The sequence below is a fragment of the Schistocerca nitens genome, chromosome 9 (assembly GCF_023898315.1).
Source record: "Schistocerca nitens isolate TAMUIC-IGC-003100 chromosome 9, iqSchNite1.1, whole genome shotgun sequence".
Classification (NCBI taxonomy): Eukaryota; Metazoa; Arthropoda; class Insecta; order Orthoptera; family Acrididae; genus Schistocerca; species Schistocerca nitens.
Window position 1 is genome coordinate 175,681,095 of NC_064622.1, and position 19,078 is coordinate 175,700,172.

Sequence of the window (19,078 nt, forward strand, 5' to 3'; positions counted from 1 at the left end):
ATGGCAAAATGGCGCTATACAAAACCGGTGCCATGGCAACTATGGTGCATCACGGGTCATACATGACAGGTGTGGACGACGGCTGTGGAGATGTGTACTGGCGAATAGACGTGCAATAGTTGAGCAACTGACGGCCCAGATGAACCAACGACCGTTCAACGAACGTTGCTGCATGTGGGCTTCCGCATCACGCGCATGGTTCGTACACCAATGCTGACTACTGTTCGTCTGCAACGAAGGCTGGAATTTGCCCGCAAATACCGCAACTGGACGTCCAACGAATGGTGACTGATGGCCTTTTCAGATGGTTCACGATGCTCCATCGGCCACATTGCATGTACAGCGTTAAACGTCTGAAAGCAATTAACCTACAACCAGGAAGGAGCGTTATGGTCTGTGGAATGTTTGCATGGCATTACCCGGGTTATCTCTTCATTCTGCAAGACACAATGGAGCAACATATGTTTGCATCTGTTCCTGGGGACCATTTCCATCTTTAAATGGAATTTGTTATTTCTTGGCAGGACAATGCACCGTGTTACACAGCTTGCAGTGTATGTGTGTGGTTCAAAGAGAAGCAGAATGAGTTTACCGTACTCTCCCGGCCACGAAACCCCAGGATTTTCAATCAGTTGAGAATCTGTGGGACCACCTAGATAGGATTGATTGCACCGTAGATTCTCACCCGAAGGACCTAGCGCAGCTGGCCACGGCATTGGAGACGGCATGTCTCGACATCACTATCCGTAACTTTCAGGACCTCACTGTCTCTGTTCCTGCCCTGCTCACGATGCAGAAGATGGTTATTCAGGCATTTGACAGGTGCTCAAATTAATGTGACCGGGCAGTGTATAATTAGTCTTAATAGAGAACCGTCATTTTCACATGTTATTGCACATTCAAGAATCGAATTTTTTGAAACTAATCGGATAACTATTGTGTGCTAAGGAAGAAATTTCTAATACATGTATTTCTGGGAGTTCGAAGCCAGTGATAGGTCAGGTATACTATACTCCTTGTCCGAAAATAAAATCCAGTGATTTTTAGATACATCATCAATATATAACACGAAATTATGGACACCACTGATCGTAGAAACTCGTAACGTTGGAAAGGGGATAGAGAAGAAGGAGCTAAGATAGTGCTAGACGGAAAGAAGGAACATATGGGTTTAATGTCCCATGGGCGACGAAGTTATCGGGGCAGAAGTTCCGACTGGGCGAAGGATGGAAATACATGCTGTATTCTTGTGGTTTAGGGAAACCACAGAAAACAGGGATTTGAATCGCAGTCATCCAGAGTGTCAGTCCAGCGTGCTAGCCATTGCGCTACCTAGTCGGTAATAGTATTAGAAGGGAACATGTTTGCCTACAGAACTAAACTAAATTTCGGAAAGTGGTGTCTACCGACCAGTCATCTCGCAGTCTGCTTCGTCATTTGACAACACTTTAAAATATCAAATTGCATTATCGTTCGGACCCCACATTAAACTCTATGTCCACTATGACTAACTGGGCAACTTAGTCCAAAAGTTGGAAGAAAAAAAGGCTATACGAGGAGTGGCTACAAAATAAAAAAATAAAAAAAGGGATTGATTCTGTCGCAGTGTAAGTATACACCAAAGATTAACGACCAACAGCTGTGAAGCATGAAGTCTTCTCACTCAAATGCGGCGTCTCTGGTTCCTGTAGACAAATCAGTGTAGCCGTATCCTTCGTTTGTGTAAGAGGTGTCGCTTTGTTTTGCCGGAAAAATGAAAAGTGTAATAGTAAAGCAATGGTTTGTTGTGAGGTTTCATACGTAAATTAGAAAAACTGCTACTGCTACTGACTTTTACTAAAAGAAGTGTATGGCGAAGACTGTTTATCATCTACGCGAGTTTTTGAGTGGTAAAAGCTGTTCCAAGTTGGCCATGAAGACGATGAAGATGACTCACACCCGAGATGCCCTTCGACTTCAAAGACGGATGAAAATACCGAAAAAGTAGGAAATCTGATTCGACCTGACCGTCGATTCAGTATTAGATCGATTGCTGAAACTGTGGGAATTGAAAAATAATGCGTAAGGCCAATTTTACACAATCAGTTCAACGTGGGAAAAGTGTGCGCGAAACTGGTGTCGAAATTTCTCACAATCTAACAAAAGTAAGACTGTGAAAGTGTTTGTACTGCCACTGAATACTACTGAAAATGATCCTCATTCCTTGGAAGCAGTGATAGCTCTGATCTTGGTTTTTCAATTATGATCCAGAACCTAAGCGTCAATCCATGCACTGGCAGGGCTCACCTTCACCGAGAGCGTAAAAAACTCGAATGAACAAATCAATATTCAAAGCGATGTTGATTGTTTTTTTCGGTGTTTACGGAATTGTATATCTTCACTGGGTTCCTGAAGGTCAAATTATTAATTAGCTTTACTACCTTGAGATTCTTGCGTAACTCCGTGAGAAAATAAAAGAAAGAACGACCCGAACTGTACAAGAACAAGTCATGGCCAGCATAAAGACAACGCGCCGGCTCATACCGCATAGTGTGTAAGATTTTTCTAGCGCAGTACAGCATTATGTGCTGGGCCATACATCTTATTCGCCTGAGCTAGCAGCATGCGACCTTTATCTACAATGCGCAACAAAATTGGTGGATAACGTTTTCGAAACGCTGTAATTGCCTCCCATTGCGACGCATTAAGTTCGAAGTTTGACTCAAAGGTGCCTACAAGCTTTCTCTATAGTGGTGCAAAAGCATGGCGACCTGCGACGTCGCCCTTGTGCCCAGCGACGCTTCAGGCAGCAAAGTGTCGAAAAAAAGGCGGTAATTCAGAAGATTAAGAGAGCTTCAAGATGGATTAATCACGTTACATTGGCACCTAAGGGTTAGGCAGCCTCTTTAACGCACTCTTAGGTACGGTTTGCCTACTTTCAGGCCCTGGAGCAGCCGCGAAACTAAAGCGATGTCCATTTAAGGTGCTCAACAAAGAAGCGTGGGTGCCACAGAGGGTGTTGCCGAACGGGGGTCTTGGAGGGATCCTTCGCCGCTTTATTTACGCATATGATATGATAATGTCGCACCCCGCCCCCTCCCCCCAGCCCCCTCTCGCCCTCACAGCGATCGCTTCCCACGCCCGGGTTCCCGGGTTCGATTCCCGGCGGGGTCAGGGATTTTCCCTGCCTCGTGATGACTGGGTGTTGCGTGATGTCCTTATGTTAGTTAGGTTTAAGTAGTTCTAACTTCTAGGGGACTGATGACCATAGATGTTAAGTCCCATAGTGCTCAGAGCCATTTGAACCATTTCTCACAGTGATCACGCCACAGGCGAGCGAGAAACAGAAGAAAAAGCATAAAACACCTTCGCTGCTTCGGAACACGCTCAAATTTCGTTGAATGGTTTTGAAAGGTCCCTAGTGGTTCACCCTGCACATCAGAGCAAACAATTGCGGTCGCATTAAGCTCCAAATGGGGTCAGATCAGATTCAGTGGTGTTGCAGCCTCACAATGCCATTACAGTAGGGTTGAAACGTCCAAGGAGTGGCAGCATTATTGAACGCTGTCCAGAACGTTACCCTGTTACTCACCGCACTGCAAGCCGTCCTTTTCGACGTCGAAAAGCGTGGGAATCAACGCCCCAAGAGAAGGGATGGTTTCATTGACGCCCTTTATACCACCACCTGAGGGCCTTTTGTGTCAATTCTGATCGGCGTTGTCTGTGAAATATTACTTCCGGCCACCCATAAGAAAGCTGGGCGATTTCAACGCTGGGTGCTCTGGTTCTGATCTGCACTGCATAGGCGGCAGAAGAAGGGGTGAAATGTGGGTAAGAGTGGTTGTGAAGACCTTTCCATAGCGTGACACTCCCACACTGGCGTTGGGAAGAATTGTGGTGAAATTTGGCGCCAGTGTAACGTCATTAAATCAAGCTCTCGTGAACTTCTGAGCTGTGGCTTTTTCCCATGCGTCGACACCTTGCTGTCAGCACCATTACAGAGGAACATTGTAAGTACGTATCAGCCAAATTTCAAACTTAAGCGTCGGAACAGAAGAAAATTAGGGGATTACGAAGAAGCGATCCTTTAATATTGTTGCGCAGAGTATTTCCCAAGGTGAATCTGCATTAAAAGTAAAAAGACTTCAGTCCGTTGAAGCAGTGAAAGAGAAGGCGACATGCATTATCAAGAAACTTACAGAGGAAGACCTCCAGCACTGTTTCCATCAATCGAAAATTCGCATGGAGGGATAGAAGAGGGGAATATATTGCGAGTGATAATAGGTAAATAGGTATGTTTCTGAAATAAAATATTTTACAGCAATAGTGCCATTACTTTATAGTCACATCTCGTATAACCTACAACAGGACCATGCCTATCAAAGCAGTAATTCAAACCAACCTTCGGGTTTAGGACAGGTTTACCTTTATGGAGAAGCATTTCGTTTGCGTACAGTTCTCCCGTTATGCCAGATATTTCGCAGCACCGATGCTACTCACATCCCTAATAATTATTTCAATTTCCGCGCGATCAGGTTACATCCCCTATCGGGTTCTCCAAGAAAGAAAAAATATTTGTGGTAGCATCTGAAAGCGAACTCCGGTCCTTCACGAGGCAGTAAGACACGATGAACACCCAGCTAGAGGGGCACACGGCATCCTGGAGAGAGCGTCATTTGTTTATATCCGGAAAATGGTTCAAATGGTTCGGAGCACTATGGGACTTAACATCTATGGTCATCAGTCCCCTAGAACTTAGAACTACTTAAACCTAACTAACCTAAGGACATCACACACATCCATGCCCGAGGCAGGATTCGAACCTGCGACCGTAGTGTCTAAGTCGGAGCGGCGACTATGTAGAGACAAACTACACATGTCCTTACAACATTCTGAATTATTCTTTTCATATTCCTAAAATGACATTGTCTTGAGAGAAGAACTCCACATTTTTCAATGCCCACGTGTCCCCACGAAAGGTGGACGTGCCAGATTAAATCACTGATACACACTTCCGCTGCACAAATACACCACTAGTCCTTGTTAACATCTTTCCGGTAATATAATACTCCATTATGCACAGAATAATGGCTACCTATCTGATTTCCTCCCGAAGCTAGGAGTTCTTGTTTGACTTTTCCCAAGGCGGGATCTTCGTCCATAACCTAGCCAGTTGCTTGCACGGCTGCAGGAACTTTTTGCGACAAGTAGGGTCTTTCATGACTAAAATTTTGTACTCTGTCCTGTTCTAGTATTGTTGTTAGCTCAGGTAGACCTTGCTGCAACCGTGACAAAGAATCAAGCACTACGTTGTCACAACCTTTTACATACATTATTTGAAATTGATATTCAAATGGCTCTGAACACTACGGGACTTAACAGCTCAGGTCATCAATCCCCTATAACTTAGACCCCTAGAACTTAGAACTACTTAAACCTAGCTAACCTAAGGACATCACACACATCCATGCCTGAGGCAGGATTCGAACCTGCGACCGTAGCGGTCGCGCGGTTCCAGATATCCGGAAAAGGCAGGTCCTATTTTCTGATAGGGATTTCGATCTTTTATCTTCAGAGGCTACAATCGCGTGGCACGGGATGCTAGTATGCAATACACTTATCAGAATTTTTGGCCACTGATGACTCATTTTACCTTCCTTTCGTGAAGAGGTTTATGTGTGTGTGTGTGTGTGTGTGTGTGTGTGTGTGTGTGTGTGTGAGAGAGAGAGAGAGAGAGAGAGAGAGAGAGAGAGAGATATGGTTACTTTTTCTGACGTTTTAAAACAACTAATTTTATACGAAATTAAGAGAAGTCCACCTACGCCCGAGGTGAGAACCAAAAGCCCGACGGCGGCTGCAAGATGAGGACGCTACCCTGGAACAACAAAGCAGACCTGTGCCATAGGAATTACAGTGCGGTAACGCAGGACAGCTAACCGGTGTAATGGATTGGGACCGCCTCCGATGTAATCGTCAGTGGTTCGTGATTAAGGAGTAGCTAGTAATTCATGTGCAAGTGTGGCCGGCGTTTTTATTTCTCAATGACCACAAAATTGTGCGTCGCTCGCATATCAATCATATGATCTCCCATAGGCATCTGAGTTGTTGATGGTGTTTAGCTTAAAATATCTACATGCATACTGATGAGCGTGGTCTTGTGCATAAATTGACGGGAAAAGAAAGTGTTACGCATGAAGCACCAGTCGGATACTTATCAAACGTTGTGGAGAAGTTCATCACAAAACGAGAATTAAACGGTTAAATATTCTTCTCATTCAGCACGGAAGTCCATCGATAATGGTGGCATGAGGTGTGACCTCTCTGTCACGAATACATTCTTGTATTCAATGTGACATGGAAGAAAACTGACTCAAACGACACTCTGAGGAATTTCTTCCCATTCTTGGAACACATGCTGCGTCAGTTCATGAACTGCAGCTAGAGGCTAGTATCAAAGTATACGTCTTCTCACAGTATCCTTGAGATGCTCTGTAGATGACAAATTGTTGGGTCTGACGACCCAGTCAGGTATCCGTACATTCCTCGAGGTGTTTGTGGTGTGAACTGCGGTGCGGAACCACGTATTGCCCTGCTGGAATATGCTCTTTGGAAGCATGCCCAGTGATATGACAACAGGGTTAATCAGGGATGCCACATACTGACGAACAATCCAAATCCTTTCAAGTATTACCAAATCAGTTCTGTTGTCATATCCAGTATCTTATCACACCATGATTCCAGGAGTCGAAGATGTGTGGGTCTCGAGAAACGCTGCTTCCTGTGATCTTTCACCAGATCGTCAACGAACACAGTGACACTGATTTATCGTCACAAATAGAAGCGGAACCCATCGTTGAGCATCGTAGAAGGTTAGTCAATGACCCAGTTGACTCTGGCTCCACACAATGCAACTCTGTGCTGTCTATAGCACAGCGTTAGCGGTAAACGACAGTGGCAATTCCACTACTCAGTAACAACTTTCTGTGATCCGCTTCCCACGCCTCGCGGTGAGATGCTGCATGTAACTTCTGCTCGTGTTTCAGTTGCTGTCATCTGTTTTTTCGTAAGAGCCAAGCGAAAACCCCTATGACCTTCTCCTGCCATAGTGCTTCTCGAAGGAGTCCTCTTTTGTCCAGAATCCATCGCGCCACTACAGCGAACTGTGTGCGCGATTGTCTTTACGATGCTTCCATATTTCTCACACCAAGGATTCGATATTTCTCAAAGTCCGAAAGGATAATGGAAGAACCTAAACTGCAGTTCACTCCCTAAATGCTTTGATATCCTTATAGCAGGCCTGGGACGCGAAGGGAAGCCGTATACTTTCATCCCAGCCTCCAGGCGGAAATCCGCAAGAACTGACAAAGCGAACTGTCGGTATAGTGCTGCCATATTCCTCCCAACTATTATTCGAACTTTCTCAAAGCTCGAAAGACAGTGACAAGTTGAATGTGCACCTCCTCTTGACATTCTATGTTGCGATCTTTTCTTGAAGTTCCAATAACGTTAGACAACAGTAGCCATCATGTGCTCACACCATTTTTCATACATCGACACAGTCTAGCCTGTCGATAGTTGCGGAGGGTGGTAATGCGAGGGCTGTCCAGAAAGTAAGTTCCGATCAGGTGCGAAATGGACACCACAGTGAAAACAAGATGAAGCTTTGCACAGATGTGTTGGGTAGTTTCTCTAGTATGACTGTCGATCGCATCAAGACGCTCTTTTCAGTTGTGAGCACACTGTGAATGAGTAAAGGTGCCTAGAACAACGATGTCTCCCGCCAAGTAGGAGGGCCCGCTGACAGGCTTCGGCTTAATGAATGCAGCCCACCTAACACAACGGCCACGCACTTCCTTCTTCATGGCAATACTCACCCGCACTCTGCAGGGGCAGTGAAGACGCTCCTGCAGCCTTTTCGATGGGAAGTGTTCGATCACCCACAACACAGCCCTAATTGGCTCGTTCTGAGTATCATCTCTGTTCACATTGAAATGTCCCCTTAGAAAAATTATAAATGACTGTGCTTAAACTGACACACAATATTTTTAGCGCAACGCAATCTGACTTTCAATAATCCCTACAAAAGAATGGCCCTGACTAACATTAACCTATACCTTTCACAGGTCACTTACCTCACAAAAATCTTCGTTACTCGAACTACTGCAATACGGCGAGCGCCAATACTGCCAGCTAAATAAAAGATTCTAACTACTGAAGGCTCTAACTACTGATAGGCATAGTTAGCAAATGAAAGATTTTGATAGAGAACAAACAATGTATTTACCTTAATAGTGTTCAAAAGTCATAATATATGTATCAGTTCAAGACATCCAGTCTTGCAAATTTACTGTCTCTGTCAAGATCACTCGCTCTCAAAACTCCGCCATCTCACTCCCCACATCCACCACTGCTGGCGGCTCACCTCCAACTGCGCAACGCTACGTGCTGTAACAGTCAACTGCCCAACACTACAACAGCGAATATTACAACAATGCCACCCAACCACAGACTGCACACAGCACAGCCAGTGATTTTCATACAGAGCGCTACGTGGCGTTACCAATACAAAAACCTAAACAGCCTACTTACAACATGAAACACTGGATACTAAGACAACACTTGAGCGCAGGCTACGCGCTATAGACCAGCGTAGACAATTATTGGAAAGCACAGGTGGCTGCCTTCTATGACGATGGTGTTGGAAATTTGGTATAATACTCCGATAAATGTCTAAGTCAAAAAAATGGTTCAAATGGCTCTGAGCACTATGGGACTTAACATCTATGGTCATCAGTCCCCTAGAACTTAGAACTACTTAAAACTAACCAACCTAAGGACATCACACACATCCATGCCCGAGGCAGGATTCGAACCTGCGACCGTAGTGTCTAAGTCGGAGCGGCGACTATGTAGAGAGGTATCTGGAAAGCGTAGATAACTCTTGAAAATAAAATGTTTCTGATATTCACTGTGGTTTCAATTTAGCGACCGATCGGAACTTACTTTCTGGTCAACCCTCGTATTACTAAGAACAACGAATAAATACTTTTTTTCAACGAAAATGTCTTACTCTTGTGGGCTTCAACGTGCTGAGTTCTAATATGATGACAAAAAGCTGCATACCCACCATTCTTTACATTTAACAGTCGATATTTACAAACCGCTTTTCAGTGATTTTAGAGATATAAATTTCACCTACTTCTCTTTATTCCGCAAGAACCTCATGAATCCGAAAAAAATGCTTCTATTTCTACACACCAAGTTGAGTCTAATGAAACAATTTATACAACGTTACCTAACGTTCAAGTAGAGAGGGAAGACTGGTTATCATTCAAGGAGGTTGCTACTGAGTTCTTAGGCAATAATAAGCTAAACATCATATTTCTGTTGCCTCAACACACTGGAAAGGTTCAGGAGTTGCACAGTTTGATGAAGAGTGATGAGCTTTAAGATTCACTTTATGTACAGCCATTTTCAGTTTTTCCCTGTAACGTTGGCTGATGCCAGGCTTTCGTGAAAACGTCAAGTGATAGAAAGCCGGTATCATATCCGATGAAATACCAGTCACTTCACAGTGACGTAACAACAAGAAAGTCACCGTAGAAAAAGCTATATTTGACGCTACAAGGAGAGGGGTAAAGGATACGTAAGCAAATGGATACAAATTTCCTATGCAATAAAGAGGGGTCCATGTTTGTACTTAAATAAAATCTTTGATCACATTGAAAAATGAGATTGTATTCATTACAATTTCATGTATTTTGTGAATTTTCTAGTTTATTCCGAAATCACATTATGACAAAATTGTACGTCATAGAAAAAAGCGGTGAACAATGATGTCAAAAATGAATTCAGTTAAAAAAAAGAACACTTTGGATTAAATTATTATTGTACCAACATTTAATGGTGGCCGTTGTAGGTGGGCGGGGGGCACTGAATTGTGGTTGCTTTAGAAGCTGATAAGGGTTGAGTGTAACTAGTTTACGGAACTGTAAAATTCACCAATTAATTGCAGTAGGTAATGCTTGGAATACTCAGCTTTGCTTAGTGTTGTGAGTTGATCATTGTTTCCTTTTCTTATTTTGAAACGAATGAAGAGACTTCTCCAGATCTATCACATGGTTTGAGTGCGGGTCCCACTGCGCTTAAAAGAATCGACAATCACTGTTATAGTTCTGCTCTCGGAGAAGGACAAATGCAGAGTGCGGGCTACCAGCCCTGAGAGAGGGAGGTGGGACTTGTTCTTTCACAGCTCCTTTGATCCAGCAGCTGTCTAAGTTTGCGTGTGCTTACACTTCCGAGCTATTGCCACATTGAAGTGCTAAAAAAAAGTAAGCAAAGAAATATATTTTCGTTGGCCTGTGTCGGTGATGATACGTACTTGTGTGAGCGTGGCGCCGCCGGTGACGTAGTCCCTGGTGACGGTGACCACGGGGAAGCCGGTCTGCAGCGTCCACGTGTCCATCACCTGGCGCACGGTGATGTCATGTGACAGCGAGCCAGAGTCGTGCGCCTGCTCCGTCAGCGCAGCCCACAGGTCGTTCTGCGTCGAGCTCTGGTACTTCCTGCAACACAGCCGCAGTGAGTGCCAAAGTGGTGACCGAACCACTGTGTAGCGTAGCAACAGTGCTATAGTGTTGTGTAAATGTCTCCCAATTATGCTAAATGCGTTTTGTGGGGTGATACAACGCTGGGCAAGACCTTAAGACTGGACAGAAGGTAAATGTGGCATCTTCAAGACGTGGAGCTTCCAGCGTGGCAGTTTGGTGATGTGGCAGGGGAGCAACGTTCCCGCTAACTATTGGCTGAAAGTAGCCGAAATATAAAAAAAAATCCAAGTCCCTGATTGGTCGAAGAGTTTGACGCCAGGGACGGCTGTTACTACTCGGGCATAATGGCTTAATTATCATTAGTTAAAATCATAATCATATGGCTGCCCCGCAAGGGGCCTCCCGGCCAATGACACCAAACGCTCATTTCCATTTCCATAATCATACGGCAACACAAACGGTCGTGAGATGTTGACAGTCGTAATTATTAAACTGGGCGTGAATGTGAATATTATAACGTGTTATTAAGCGCCATTGGCCTAAAGGTTGTGTGACATCAGTTACTACAAAATTGTTTTGATATTGTGCTGCGGTAGGAATTGAAAACAGCTATTAAAGCTGGCATAAAAAAAAAGTTCAAATGTGTGTGAAATCTTATGGAACTTAACTGCTAATGTCATCAGTCCCTAAGCTTACAAACTACTTAACCTAAATTATCCTAAGGACAAACACACACACACCTATGCCCGAGGGAGGACTCGAACCTCTGCCGGGACCAGCTGCACAGTCCGCGACTACAGCACCTCAGACCGCTCGGCTAATCCCGCGCGGCAAAGCTGGCATCCCTAAAATTTACCTGAAGTGTTCATTCTGAAGTCAAGTTCCTCGCTATTCCACGACTTTCACATAACAGTACTCTGACATCTCAAGACCCAATCAGTAAATCTACGACCTCGTAATATCAGCTAGTGCGAAACGGACATCATCTGTAGAAGACGCCAGGTAGGAGACCTCTGTAGATACGCTTGGCGAGGTGCAACGAATTTGTTCATCTCCAACACAACTCTCGCGTGTATGGCCGGTTTAGTGCAAACAGACGCCGGGGAACATACTTACCAGCGTAAGGGAAGTTTGTATTCCTTTATTTTCTCCTTATTTCAATGTTATGCTTAATAATTTTGATTGAAACAAATTTTTGTTAATAATAGAAGTAACAAAAGGCTTATGTGGCGGATATTAGTTTGTAACAAGAAAGTTACAGAAAGTTCTTAGCCTATATACAACTTCTGTGGTATGAATAGCACGCGATGCGATTCAGAAATGGTTCAAATGGCTCTGAGCACAATGGGACTTAACATCTATGGTCATCAGTCCCCTACAACTTAGAACTACTTAAACCTAACTAACCTAAGGACATCACACAACACCAAGCCATCACGAGGCAGAGAAAATCTCTGACCCCGTTGGGAATCAAACCCGGGAACCCGGGCGCGGGCGATGCGATTGCTTTGGAGGCCTACTGTGCAATAACGCGAGATACTGGCAGCATCATGAAAGTAACTTGAAGCTACAGCAAATTGTGACTAAAGAAGATATTTTAAGATAATAACAAATATCCATTGAGATTAAAACTGTGTGCCCGACCGAGACTCGAACTCGGGACCTTTGCCTTTCGCGGGCAAGTGCTCTACCAACTGAGCTACCGAAGCACAACTCACGCCCGGTACTCACAGCTTTACTTCTGCCAGTACCTCGTCTCCTACCTTCCAAACTTTACAGAAGCTCTCCTGCGAACCTTGCAGAACTAGCACTCCTGAAAGAAAGGATATTGCGGAGACATGGCTTAGCCACAGCCTGGGGGATGTTTCCAGAATGAGATTTTCACTGTGCAGCGGAGTGTGCGCTGATATGAAACTTCCTGGCAGATTAAAACTGTGTGCCCGACCGAGACTCGAACTCGGGACCTTTGCCTTTCGCGGGCAAGTGCTCTACCAACTGAGCTACCGAAGCACGACTCACGCCCGGTACTCACAGCTTTACTTCTGCCAGTACCTCGTCTCCTACCTTCCAAACTTTACAGAAGCTCTCCTGCGAACCTTGCAGAACTAGCACTCCTGAAAGAAAGGATATTGCGGAGACATGGCTTAGCCACAGCCTGGGGGATGTTTCCAGAATGAGATTTTCACTGTGCAGCGGAGTGTGCGCTGATATGAAACTTCCTGGCAGATTAAAACTGTGTGCCCGACCGAGACTCGAACTCGGGACCTTTGCCTTTCGCGGGCAAGTGCTCTACCAACTGAGCTACCGAAGCACGACTCACGCCCGGTACTCACAGCTTTACTTCTGCCAGTACCTCGTCTCCTACCTTCCAAACTTTACAGAAGCTCTCCTGCGAACCTTGCAGAACTAGCACACCTGAAAGAAAGGATATTGCGGAGACATGGCTTAGCCACAGCCTGGGGGATGTTTCCAGAATGAGATTTTCACTGTGCAGCGGAGTGTGCGCTGATATGAAACTTCCTGGCAGATTAAAACTGTGTGCCCGACCGAGACTCGAACTCGGGACCTTTGCCTTTCGCGGGCAAGTGCTCTACCAACTGAGCTACCGAAGCACGACTCACGCCCGGTACTCACAGCTTTACTTCTGCCAGTACCTCGTCTCCTACCTTCCAAACTTTACAGAAGCTCTCCTGCGAACCTTGCAGAACTAGCACACCTGAAAGAAAGGATATTGCGGAGACATGGCTTAGCCACAGCCTGGGGGATGTTTCCAGAATGAGATTTTCACTGTGCAGCGGAGTGTGCGCTGATATGAAACTTCCTGGCAGATTAAAACTGTGTGCCCGACCGAGACTCGAACTCGGGACCTTTGCCTTTCGCGGGCAAGTGCTCTACCAACTGAGCTACCGAAGCACGACTCACGCCCGGTACTCACAGCTTTACTTCTGCCAGTACCTCGTCTCCTACCTTCCAAACTTTACAGAAGCTCTCCTGCGAACCTTGCAGAACTAGCACTCCTGAAAGAAAGGATATTGCGGAGACATGGCTTAGCCACAGCCTGGGGGATGTTTCCAGAATGAGATTTTCACTGTGCAGCGGAGTGTGCGCTGATATGAAACTTCCTGGCAGATTAATACTGTGTGCCCGACCGAGACTCGAACTCGGGACCTTTGCCTTTCGCGGGCAAGTGCTCTACCAACTGAGCTACCGAAGCACGACTCACGCCCGGTACTCACAGCTTTACTTCTGCCAGTACCTCGTCTCCTACCTTCCAAACAGTTGGTAGAGCATTTGCCCGCGAAAGGCTAAGGTCCCGAGTTCGAGTCTCGGTCGGGTACACAGTTTTAATCTGTCAGGAAGTTTCATATCAGCGCACACTCCGCTGCACAGTGAAAATCTCATTCTGGAAACATCCCCCAGGCTGTGGCTAAGCCATGTCTCCGCAATATCCTTTCTTTCAGGTGTGCTAGTTCTGCAAGGTTCGCAGGAGAGCTTCTGTAAAGTTTGGAAGGTAGGAGACGAGGTACTGGCAGAAGTAAAGCTGTGAGTACCGGGCGTGAGTCGTGCTTCGGTAGCTCAGTTGGTAGAGCACTTGCCCGCGAAAGGCAAAGGTCCCGAGTTCGAGTCTCGGTCGGGCACACAGTTTTAATCTGCCAGGAAGTTTCATATCAGCGCACACTCCGCTGCACAGTGAAAATCTCATTCTGGAAATATCCATTCATTCACCTATAAAACTGAGTTAGTTTTTTGTAACTTACGTTGTGGAAGTGCACACAAGGTAGAGAAGGGGCTTGCTTTCGCATTAGCGCGCCGTGCACCAGGACTTAGTACTCGACTCCCGTAGCAGAGGAGCCCTTATATGAACACTCAACAAAAATATTAGCCTCCGAGCTAAAAAGTACTTTTGTGAGTACTAATACATTTCAAATACTGCGTCGACGTTCGCGTAGAAGCACATTAGTTAACGCGTCGTTTAGGCAGTGACTTTCGACTATGTTAAAAAGCACAATTTTGATTGTGAAGCTACTGACATCGATTTGTTGTAGAATCATGGAACATATTTTGTGTTCAGACATAATGACCTTTCTAGACTCTGAGAAGATCATATGCAGAAACCAGCACGGTTTTAGGAAACAGCGGTCATGCGAGACACAGCTGGCCCTCTTTGTGCATGGTATACAACAGACTTTAGATACCGTCTTCCAGATTGATGCCATATTTCTTGACTTACGAAAGGGGTTCGACTTAGTTACGCACTGTCGCTTGCTCCAAAAAGTGTGCGGTTACGGCCTATCCGATGACATGCGGTTGGGTAGATAGTTTTCTAACAGACAGGGAGCAGTACGTCGTCCTGAACGGGTTGACTTCAACAGAAAGAAGCGTAACTGCAGGTGTGCCCCAAGGCAGTGTAATAGGTCCGCTGCTTTTTACGATTTACATAAACGATCTGGTTGATGGTATTGACAGCGGCATTAGACTGATTGCCGATAATGCTGTAGTCTACAGGAAAGTAGTATCACACGAAAGTTGTGAACACATCAATGAGGATTTGCAGAAAATAAATGCGTGGTGTAATGAATGGCAGTTATCTCTCAATATTAGTAAGTGTAACCTACTGCGTATAAGAAGGCAAAAATCCCCATTAATGTAAGAGTACAAAATGCCCAGTCTTTGAAGCGGTAACATCCGTTAAATATCTGGATGTGACTATTCGAAATGATCTCAAATGGAATGATCAGATTACACAAGTAACGGGCAAGGCGAACTCTAGATTGCGGTTTATTGGTAGAATCCTGCAACTATGCAGTCCTTCAACAAAGGAAATAGCTTACAATACGTTAGTTCATCCAGTCTTATTGTTCGTCTGTATTGGACTCTTACCAGCTGGGTCTGATTCAAGAGATTGAGAAGGTCCAAAGAATAGCGGCATGATTCGTGACTGGTACATTTAGCCATCGCTAGAGCGCTACAAATCTCATAAAAGGTTGAAGTGGGACACACTTGCAGATAGACGGAGCGCTAAGCGGAAGGGGCTGCTCACTGAATTCCATAATCCGATCTTCGCCGAGGATGTAGAACATATATTATTACCACCAACTTCCAAATCGTGCAGTTATCACCATTCAAAGATAAGGGAAGTAAGAGCTCGTACTGAAGCGTCAAGACGGTCGTTTCTCCCTCGTGCGATCCGCGAGTGGAGCAGCTGGGGGAGGGGGGGGGGGGAATATGACTCTGGCGCGAATAGTGCCCTCCGCCACACACCACATGGTGGCTAGCGGAGTGTACATGTAGATGTAGATGTACTTAGAACGACGGTAGGACCGCATTCTCAAGTAAAGAAGCTGCTACACCAAGACGGGTAAATGATTACGGCGTTTGGCTTTGCACTAAAGATGGGTCAAATGGCTCTGAGCACTATGGGACTTAACATCTGAGATCATCAGTCCCCTAGAACTTAGAACTACTTAAACCTAACTAACCTAAGGACATCACACATATCCATGCCCGAGGCAGGATTCGAACCTGCGACCGTAGTAGTCGCGCGGTTCCGGACGGAAGCGCCTAGAACCGCTCGGCCACCCCGGCCGTCTTGCACTCAAGAGATTTTCAATATTTTCTTTGGTTTCAGTCACGCTGATGGCTGACTGGTTGCGTGGAATGCTCGTCAAAACTTAAGAACAAGCTACTTAAAGTAACATAACATATTAACCATTCGATGGAAATGAATGAAAGTGCGGGATCATGCTGCCAGAGGAATCTCAGATGAGCACAGAAAGTAGGACGTCATAGCTAAAAGAGGGGTGGGTCCCATAACAGGGGGCAGTTGAAGGAAAGGGGAAAGACAGTCTTCGGCAATCAACGAGCAGTTACGGTGCACTCTGTTGTGTTCGTCATTACACCATGGACCAGAGAAAACATCTGGATGACTTCACATGCGATAGAATCATCGGGAAACTGAAAGAAGGACAAAGCGTGACGAGTATAGCTCAGGAGTTTTGTATTGCTCATAGCACTATTTTACGTGCATGAGGGGCGTTCAGAAACACAGGAACTGCTGCCCGAAAGAGAGAAGGTGGCCGACTACTGGCAAATAGAGCTGCAGGTGGCCGCTACAGTGTGCAAAAGACAAGAAGGGACACACGTCAAACAGCGGGTGCAACTGCAATCACATTAACAGGTCTATAAGGAACGCAGCCTCACGCTCCACTGCGGCACGGCGGCTGCGTGTGTTGGTCTCTGTGTCCGACGACCAGTACGTTGTGTTCCGTTCGTATCTGCACATCTTCGGCACCGTTTGCTATGGTGCCAAAGCATAGGGACTGGAGCAGCGACGAGTGGGGTCAAGCGCTCTTTGATGAGAGGAGAGTCAGCCTGAGAAGTGGTTATGGACGTGACCTCACATGACGAGACTTGGGGACACGTAATGTAATCAGGAACATTTGTCGACCATGATCGTTTTGTGGTCTAGGTGATACGTCTTGGAGAGGCATAATGCTGCAACAGCTTACTGACCTCTTTGAACACGGTACGCATACTGGACAACGTTATTGTGATACTGTACTCCTTCCCCATGTGCGTCTTGTTAGGAGTCCATTTGACCCTGACTTCATTTTTAAGGATGGCATAGAGCGAGCCGGCCGCTGCGACCGAGCGGCTCTAGGCACTTCAGTCCGGAACCGCGCTGCTGCTACGGTCGCAGGTTCGAATCTTGCCTCGGGCATGGATGTGTGTGATGTCCTTAGGTTAGTTAGGATTAAGTAGTTCTAAGTGTAGGAGACTGATGACCTGAGATGTTAAGTCCCATAGTGCTTCGAGCCATTTGAACCATTTGAACACAGAGCGACCGCATCGAACAGCAAAGTTGGAGGAGGTCTTGGAATGAGAGGATATTCGGCAAATGGACTGGCCTACCCGTTATCCGGACTTAAATCCCATTGAAATCGTGTGGGATACGCTAGAGAGACGTCGTGTAGTACATCCATGTGCATCAACGACCATCCAACAGTTGTCAAAAACGCTGATGGAGGAATTGAACACCCTACCACTAGGACTCTTTACCAAACTTGTAGCCAGCGCGGAAGCATGTTGTGCTCTACGCGTCCTGTTAAGAACCATGACCCATCTTTTGTAATGTTCAGGGGACCATCGCAAATCGTGGTGTCTTTGAATAAAAGTGTCATTTCTGTTCGTCTGATTCCATATTTCTTTCAGTTGGGTTGAATTGCTGGAAGAGACCAAACAGTGAGGTCATCGGTCTCATCGGATAAGTGAAGGATGGGAAAGGGAGTTCAAAAATGGTTCAAATGGCTCTAAGTACTATGGGACTTAACATCTGAGGCCATCAGTCCCCTAGACTTGGAACTACTTAAACCTAACTAACCTAAGGACATCACACACATCCATGCCCGAGGCAGGATTCGAACCTGCGACCGTAGCAGCAGACCGGTTTCGGACTGAAGCGCCTAGAACCACTCGGCCACAAAGGCCGGTGAAAGGGAGTCAGCCGTGCCCTTACAAAGAACCCAATCCCGATATTCGCCTGAAACAATTTATGGAAATCACGGAAAAAACCTAAATCAGGATGGCCGGCGGCGCGATTGAACCATCGTCCTCCCGAATGCGAGTCCAGTGTGCTGACCACTGCGTCACCTCGCTCGGTCTTTCAGTTACCTTATCTACTGTACAGGACTTGGAAGAGCAGTTAAACGGAATAGACAGTGTCTTGAAAGGAGGATATAAGATGAACATCAACAAAAGCAAAACGAGGATAATGGAATGTAGTCAAATTAAATCGGGTGATGCTGAGGGGATTACATTAGGAAATAAGACACTTAAAGTAGTAAAGGAGTTTTGCTATTTAGGGAGTAAAATAACTGATGATGGTCGAAGTAGAGAGGATATAAAATGTAGACTGGCAATGGCAAGGAAATCGTTTCTGAAGAAGAGAAATTTGTTAACATCGAGTATAGATTTAAGTGTCAGGAAGTCGTTTCTGAAAGTATTTGTATGGAGTGTAGCCATGTATGGAAGTGAAACATGGACGATAACCAGTTTGGACAAGAAGAGAATAGAAGCTTTCGAAATGTGGTGCTACAGAAGAACACTGAAGATAAGGTGGGTAGATCACGTAACTAATGAGGAGGTATTGAATAGGATTGGGGAGAAGAGAAGTTTGTGGCACAACTTGACTAGAAGAAGGGATCGGTTGGTAGGACATGTTTTGAGGCATCAAGGTATCACAAATTTAGCATTGGAGGGCAGCGTGGAGGGTAAAAATCGTAGAGGGAGACCAAGAGATGAATACACTAAGCAGATTCAGAAGGATGTAGGTTGCAGTAGGTACTGGGAGATGAAGAAGCTTGCACAGAATAGAGTAGCATGGAGAGCTGCATCAAACCAGTCTCAGGACTGAAGACCACAACAACAACAACAACATCTACTGTACAGTAGCAGTTCTTTCTAGATATGGTCCAAGTTTCATTGAACTGTGTTTCTTGACGGTAACACATCATTTCAAAGTCAACTTTCGTCCTTAAGTTTTGCACAGC

The 19,078-nt window shown here is 45.5% G+C and overlaps 1 protein-coding gene across 1 annotated transcript in view; it reads right to left on the reverse strand.

The window, feature by feature from the left end:
• Positions 1–19,078, reverse strand: part of LOC126203398 (aminopeptidase N) — a 320,824-nt gene that overhangs the window by 98,287 nt on the left and 203,459 nt on the right. The window contains exon 9 of the mRNA XM_049937703.1: positions 10,361–10,544. Within this exon, the coding sequence (XP_049793660.1) occupies positions 10,361–10,544 (184 nt within the window). The remainder of the gene's footprint in view (positions 1–10,360; positions 10,545–19,078) is intronic.